The sequence below is a fragment of the Acanthisitta chloris genome, unplaced genomic scaffold (assembly GCF_000695815.1).
Source record: "Acanthisitta chloris isolate BGI_N310 unplaced genomic scaffold, ASM69581v1 scaffold10316, whole genome shotgun sequence".
Taxonomy (NCBI): Eukaryota; Metazoa; Chordata; class Aves; order Passeriformes; family Acanthisittidae; genus Acanthisitta; species Acanthisitta chloris.
The window spans coordinates 12,812-20,613 of NW_008679752.1; the positions used below are offsets into that span (position 1 = coordinate 12,812).

General features: G+C 42.0%; 1 protein-coding gene across 1 annotated transcript in view; it reads left to right on the forward strand.

The window, feature by feature from the left end:
- Window positions 1-7,802, forward strand: part of NUP214 (nucleoporin 214kDa) — a 39,027-nt gene that overhangs the window by 11,966 nt on the left and 19,259 nt on the right. The window contains exons 18-24 of the mRNA XM_009077434.1: window positions 1,981-2,084; window positions 2,653-2,832; window positions 3,289-3,374; window positions 3,475-3,558; window positions 3,896-4,141; window positions 4,794-4,958; window positions 5,873-5,981. Of these exons, the coding sequence (XP_009075682.1) occupies window positions 1,981-2,084; window positions 2,653-2,832; window positions 3,289-3,374; window positions 3,475-3,558; window positions 3,896-4,141; window positions 4,794-4,958; window positions 5,873-5,981 (974 nt within the window). The remainder of the gene's footprint in view (window positions 1-1,980; window positions 2,085-2,652; window positions 2,833-3,288; window positions 3,375-3,474; window positions 3,559-3,895; window positions 4,142-4,793; window positions 4,959-5,872; window positions 5,982-7,802) is intronic.

Genomic DNA, 7,802 nt, shown 5'->3' on the forward strand with positions numbered 1-7,802 from the left:
CCAAGTCTATTCTGAGCTTAGAATGTGACTCTTGACATCCTGTTCCTTCTCAGCCCTGTAGTGTTTGCTGAGGGATTTCAGTTAAAACAATGTTGGGGTTTTTTTTCTACACTTTACAGAAGAGTTAGGATTTCAGTTAAAAGAATGTTGGGTTTTTTTTTCTACACTTTACAGAAGAGTTTTTGGAATTATTTTTATCTTCAGCAAGTGCCTTATGGAACAAGTTGATGATTTATTATGACTTACTGAATTGTGTGGTTAATTTCATGGATGGCAGAGCATAAAGCTAAATGATATTTTAAAAGCTGGGGCACAAAGGAAAATAACCAGCAGTACATAAAGAGGCTTTCAAAGACATGAAAGAAAGTAGGGGTGAAGCACTTTTTGTTACAGCTCTGGTGATGAAGGCTATTTAACCCTAAGCAAAACAGAGTGAATGTGCCCTACAAATGATATTTGGTCTTTCATACACTGATAAGTTCCTCTCAAGAGGTTTGACTGGCAGACTGAAGGCATAATTGAATGTCATCTTTGTGGCAGTAGGTATCAAGAGCATGTAGTTATTAGAAATCAGCTGACATGAAGTAATTTATTGGAGGTCTGTTTTCTAATCTTCACCTGGATTCTGCAGATTGATTCACAGCCTTAATTGCATCCTGCTTTGATGTCCAGTGTGTCTCTGTGACTTTTCAAGCTTATGCTTGTGACTCCAGAGAGATGGTAAACTTGAAATGCATGTTTCTCTCTTCTAGAGAGAGGATCATGAGGAAAGAATAACACAGTGGGAGAGGAGTGGAAATGGATTGGAATGTAATGAGAGAACTTTCAGGTCAACTTTCTGGAAGTTTGTGAGACAGCTCTGACTATCTTTAAGTTTTGCTCAGTCTGAAAAAATCGTTTGGTCAGCATCCCCAGTTTCCTGGGTGAGAAAAGCTCCCTTAGTCAGCTTCATGTATTAGTTTTCAATGTAGTTTTAAAGAGCTTGAGACTTTTCTGATGTCCATCCATATTGATTTGGTACCCAGAGAGTTGCTGCTGTATAGTGCTCATAGCTGCTGGAGGGAGGAAACCTGTGCTTATAGGTATGTAACACTAAGCCCCTTTGAATTTGGTTTTAGGTGGGGGATGTCACACTAGAATTTCATGCTCTATCCTGAAAACATTTGCAGTGGTTTTTTTTCCCAAGCTGTGCTCCTTGGCTGCTTCATCATTGTATTTAAGTGAACATTCTGTTGAGATAAGCCAAAACCAACTGCAGTTTCCATTTCCATTTCACAAGGTTGGAGTTCAAGGCACGGCCGTGCCGTGACAGGCCGAAGGGATGGCAGCAATGAGACTGAGCTCTGGGTTTGTTTAGGGAGCAGGGCTTGAGGCCAGAGGTCTCTGGCTTAGCTGTGGCAGTTGTGCAACCATGTGGTCATGGATAAGTCACTTTACTCTCTGTTCTTGCTTTTTCTTTTCCTTCTTTTTCTTTCCTACCTATAAACCTCAAATTAAATCCTTGCCTTAACGTGGGAGTTGTGAGCATTTGTGAGTGCTTTCATGAATCATAGTCTGTGAACGTCAGTGTCCTACAGCCTTGTGAGTAGCCTGCAAAGCTTTGATCACTTGTAATTGTTAGAAGTTTCAACATTGTAAAATAGGAGCAAATGACTCATGTGCTGGAAATGACATTTGAAATAAGGATTGTTTTGTGTAATGCCTGGTGTTTGTAAAAGTCTTCCTGTAAAGACCTGGCAGTGTTTTGCAAATATTATGGAAAGTATTATTGCTAGTTGAGAGCTGGGATAGAATGTCCAAGTCAAGCTCTGTGTGTGCCCCACTGATGGATAAGTAAATTCTCACCACGTTCTCTCGTGCTAGTAAAACTTTCCAGGCAGAAGTGCTGCATGGCTTGATTGAAAGAGCCCAAAGAGTCTTCAGCTTTTTAAACTGGGATTTCTGAGGTGAATTAAAAGCTGGCTTTATTTTGCGTGGTAGGAAATTCGGCGCTTGCACCAGTATGTGAAGTTTGCTGTTCAGGATGTGAACGACGTTCTGGATTTGGAGTGGGATCGGCACCTGGAAGAAAAGAGAAAGCAGAAGTAAGTAACTGAAATCAGTGTACAGAACAACTGTAAGGGACACATCAGTGAACTGGGAATTAGTTTCTAATCAATAGACAAAACTTTTCCACTATACAGTACCACCTTTTTCAAGGAGTCGTTAGTTTCTAATCAATAGACAAAAACTTTTCCATTATACAGTACCACCTTTTTCAAGGAGTCTGGGAATGAAGCTTGACTCAGACACCTAATGGGAGCTATAGGTTCAGACTGTGGTTTTATGTGTTACAAGCTTGCTGTGTCTGTGTGTGCAGTGGAAATAGTGCTTATAGGAAAAAAACCCAACCTGTAAGCTTTGTAGGAATCCATTGGTGGTAGCTAATGAAACCTTTCTTATAGGTAAAACATCTCAAAGTAAATGAGCTAAATGAATAAACCAGCAGCATGTCCAAAGGAGAAATATTTGAGATGAACTGAATTGCTTTGGCCTTCAAACTAAACCATGTTTGACCTCATTGAGTAGCCAGAACCTCTGTGTTTGCTTGCCTGCCTGTGACCAGACATACAGAATGGTCCTTATTCCTGTCCCTTGATGTGATCTCTTCAGGCGTTTGGTGGTTCCTGAGCGAGAGACTTTGTTTAACACCTTGGCCAATAACCAGGAAATCATCAACCACCAGAGGAAGAGACTGAACCAGCTGGTGAACAGCCTGCAGCAGCTCCGCCTGTACAACCAGACCTCTCAGTGGAGTGTTCCCAGTGACACATCCCTCAGCAGTGCTCAGAGGTATGTGAAACACCAGTTCCTGACTGCTGTTGACACTCCTCTTGCCCCCAGTAATGTGCAAGGGTGAATCCTCCAAAGAATGATGTTTTCTAGACATGTGATAGAGGGTAGGATGTCCTAAAAATTATGCTCAACTATACCCAGGTAGTGCAGAAGGTCATTGGTTATATTGTGACACACTGTTCGATGGTCATCAGAAATATCCCCTAAAAGTTCTAGGTTAATGGGATAAGAGAGACTCCAGGCTGAGGTACATTGTCTGTCTGACTTCAGGGGAGGAAGAGAATGGCTCGTAAAGTTTCCAAAATAATTAAAGATGCATGTTTTTATATAGCACAGTATCTAGATGAGCCAATAGACCAATGGTTGTAGTGGTTCCTTTGGCTCACTTTTGTTCCTGATGTGGTTGGTTTTTTTCTGCTGCTGATGGTTTTTCACTCCTCTGCTTTGTCCCAGTTTTGACAGTGACCTTGAAAGTCTGCGCAACGCCTTGATGAAAACTACCTTGAAATCACATGCCAAACCTCTGCCTAAAGCACCTGGTAATTTATTCTGTCTTCCTGCCTCTCACACCATAAATGTGAATTACTTTCTTTTGACTTGCAGTTTGATTATAGGCTAATTACTGTCTTCCATTTCCAGCTAAGTTATCCCCAGTGAAACAGGCACAGTTGAGGAATTTCCTAGCCAAGAGGAAAACTCCACCAATTAGGTCTACAGCTCCAGGTAAACCTTTAGTTACTGTACAAGTCTGAAATGCTTTCCAGGAGGGTGTTGTAGCTGCTTGTGGGACAGCAAGCAATTGTGAAGTTGGCTTTTGGCTTCTCACTCCTCAGCCCCTACTTATTTTCTCTTCTTCCACCTGCCCTCAGTAAGAATTTCCTTTACTTATTGTCTGGTTGAAGGTTGCCTTTCCTGGCAGTTAGGAAGCCAAATCCTATCAATGCAGGATTAAAACAAGGTAGTAGAAGAGCATCCTAAAATAGAATGTCTCTGTTGTGGCTGTTAGGCTGAATGACTCCCTCAACTTAATACACACAGAGTCTTGTTTCTGATATTGCAGCAAGTCTGTCCAGATCTGCCTTCTTGTCCACAAGATACTATGAAGATTTGGATGAAGTCAGCTCAACATCCTCAGTCTCCCAGTCGCTGGAGAATGATGATTCCCAAGCAGTGGACCAGGAAGAAGAGGCTGCTCCAGTCCAAGTTCCTCGTCATGCTCCCGTGGTCCGAACTCCCTCTATCCAGCCTGGTTTGATGGCCCAGTCTCCATCCTTTGGGAAACAGCACCTCTCCCTGGGTACTTTGTGTGAGTTGTATTTGCAGTGTCTCTTCTGATTGTGTTCTTGTGGCTATCTTTAACCACTGTATCCACTGCCAGTGCTTCAGGCCCTGGAGAAGTGAGATTGCAGGATACAGGTTTGCATTGCCAAGTTCCCAGGAGCAGTTAGCAGAGTGGCATTGTTACCTCATGAGCTGAAAGCACTAAAACCCCTTGGCTCACTGACTGTGTTTTTGTGATAGCCTGTTCCTTTCAGATTCTACTGGCCTAAAATACTGCCCAAAGACTAGGAAAGTGAAATCCTAATGTGTTTGGTGTGGCCAGGGTTAGGAGTTCTGAGCCCAGCAGGGACAGTGAGAACTGTAATTGCATACATTGTTTTCTTTGTTTGAGAGAGGTTTTTTAATCTCTGTAGCCAGAGAGAAAAATAAGGTGTCAGCAGCAGTGTCTGTAACAGCAAACTGAAGGTCAATGACATCTACTGAGACTTGCTAAATTCCTTAGGATCTACTGAAGCTGCCAGGGACAGATTGTGTTGATTGTTTGAAAGGCCTGTGCATCAGTCCTGTCAGAAGGAAGCTGTGTGCTTAGAGGAACTGCAGTCAGCAAAGGCTTTCAAAGGCTTCCTGATTTGTAGAGATACAGTGAACTGTAATATGATTGTTCATTTGTTTTTTAGTGCCTACGTCTTCAAACAGAATCATACCACAAGGAGCAGACAGTACAATGCTAGCAACAAAGACTGTGAAACATGGTGCTCCTGCTCCCACTGTCACTGTTCCAGCACCACAGGCAGCTGCTGCTGCAGCTCTGAGGAGGCAGATGGCTGCTAACCAGTCCCCAGGTAAGAGGATGGCTAACTGCCCAAGTGATCTCTGAGCAGCTGAATGTGGCTTTCACAGCAATTTAGTGCTCTCAGAGGAGATCATCGAACAAAATGTAATGCAGATCTGTAGTTCTTGCACCTCTGAGCTATCCAGTGTTTCTTTGTCTTTCTTCTTCCTGTAAGCTACTAGTACAAAATGCCTGAGAAACTCAGTCGTCTTCTGCCTTTCTCATCTGTGCAGTGGCAGAAATGCCAATGAGATCTGAGACCACTGATCTGTGTGCAGGAAATTCCCTTGGAGAGAAAGGATGTCACTAGCCTATATTAATTAACAGTTCATTATTAGCTATGCAATTATAGATTTGAATTGTAAAACGATTTTAGTAATGAAAAGTTACTTTGAGTTAAGCCTTGGATGTGCTTGTAAGGTTTTGAGTTGACGGGTTCCCCAATCTAAGCTATTCCTGTTTGGTTTTAGACATTTCTTGGTGCTTTCCCAGTACTGCAGTATCAGTGCAGAAAAGAAACAAAACTCAGGTACTGGCAGAGGAATTGGATTAGTTTGTTTTCCTTGCCCAAAGAGAGCAGAAGTGCAGAAGGTGAACCAGTGACATGAATTCTAGCAGAGGCTGGGAGTGTCACCACACAGGTCATTTCTCTTAACTGGAGATGTTACAATATGTGTAAGAGAGGTAAGAATAATTAGATTTGGTCAGCAAACCCCAAATATCATTCCAACTATATAGAACACTTCACTTCTTTAGTGTCCTTAGTGGAGTCTGAGGTACAAATGCTTTGAGCTGGATACACTACATATGTTCTAGAAACTTGGATGGATTTGTTTTAGAGTTATTCATGAAATACTTGATATGGAGATTGCCTTTACATCTTTTTTTTTTTTTTCTCTCCCCTTTTTTTATTGTTCCTTATAGCTGTAAGCACCTCCCTGACTGAATCAACTCTGAAAAACGTTCCTCAGGTGGTGAATGTGCGAGAACTCAAGTCTGGTGCTTTGACTCCAGCTGTGTCTGCAGTGATAGGGTGAGTGTTTTCCTCCTTCCCAGTGGCCTCAGTAGTGCTTGCACTGGAGCACATGTGCCAGTGGGGAGCAGTAGCAGTGTTTTACATGGCCTGGCTGTCTAACACTTAAAGGGGATGATGCATTTAAAGAAGAGTATTGGGTTTGTGGGATGAAAGAAAGAAAGATCTTTCCAGGTCATTCAAGGATTTGTTAATGGCTTGTCCTGAACAAATGATGAGACAAGTATTCACCTCCTCCTCCATCGATCTGTGAAATGCATTTTAGTGTGTCCTCTCCTGTTGGGATCCAGTGGTTTTACTTCTAGTAGGTAGTTTGGACCTGGTATCCTTCCAGTCACTACCTCAGTCTCTTTCTGTGAGCCACTGAGTGTGGTCTGTGACTTTAGGCTGTGCAGGTGTTTTTCCTTCTACTTTGTCATCCATTACAGAGAAAACCTCTGGATTTATGCCTTTGCTGCCTGTTCCCAGATTCATCCCCTGAGGGAGGGAGAGTCATGCTCTGACTTTTCTGGAAACTTGTCTCAAATTTTTTGACTGGGTGGCACTAAGGGCTGATCACTTTGAAAAACTACAGAGCTGCAAGGCTGTCTTCCTCCTGAGTGAATGATGAATGTTGACTTCTGGTATTTAACCTTGAATCTGTAAAGATTTCTTGTGAGTTAGCTGTAACACTTGGCTTCCCTGCTCTGCCTCCTACAGACAACAGCCAGCTCAGCTCATTCCAGAGATTTCTGTCTTATCACCAGGCTGTCACCAGCCACAGAACTAGTCCTTTTCCCTGTCATTGTAATGACCTTGAAACTGTGTTTGCTTGAAGCTCCTACTGTTGCTTAAGACCAGTTTAGTGCATGATCAATTTTGGGCTGGGGAGGCAAGGACACTACTGAAAAGTCTGCATTGGGACTAGATCTGTAAAGTCCATTCCAACCCCTAAAATTCTATGGAGTCTGAGCCAAGTTGGGCTTCCTGCATAAAGTGGGATAAACTCACTACATATCTCTTGATTCTAAGTTCTCATGGAGTTGCAAATGCTTTATCCATGTAAATGTGAGATGGATGTGCAGCTCCTGGAACAATTGCTGTTCTTGCATCACTTCTGGTTTTTATACATCTGTGTATACTCTTCATTGTCAAAGAAATAAAGGTGAAATTCCTTTGGTGCAGCTTCTTAGAAAGGGAACAGCCTTAGTGGTGGTACTCAGCCACTGACCTTGACATTTACTTCATGGTTTATTCTGCATTTTAAGTGGGAAAGAAATTTTATGACTTTATTTTTTGCTGAAAGTGGTAACTGAGATGAGGAGTGGAATTGCTGCATCTTTTGAAAGTAAAATTTGCAAACAGCTCTGCTTGGGAATTTTTTATTTTTTATTTTTTTTTTTTTTTGGCTAAAATTATCTCCTGTGACCAGGAAAAGTTTTCCACCCTCTGTTTCATCAGAACTATGATGAAAAAAATCAAAAGTACTGGCTGTGCTTAGACAAGTACACGAGCAAGCAATACCCAAATGAGATTGGTTTTCACTTGGACTGTAGTTAAAGACCTGTCTTACTTTCAAGTAGTTTTGGACTGGCAGTATTGATTGATCTCTCTAATTTATAGAGCTGCAGCTAGTTTGATATCTTGAAGGCTTTCTACAGTCTTATTTTATAGCTGACCTCATAAAATGTACTTTCTAAAAATTCTGCCCAAATGAAGCGTGTTTGCCAGTCACATTCAGCAGTAAAATGAAGAGCATTCACCCAGCAAAGTTAATTCATCAGTTTTTGCTACTTCAGACATCCTGGCTCCCTTTTGCTGCCACAGCACACTCCTTGGGCT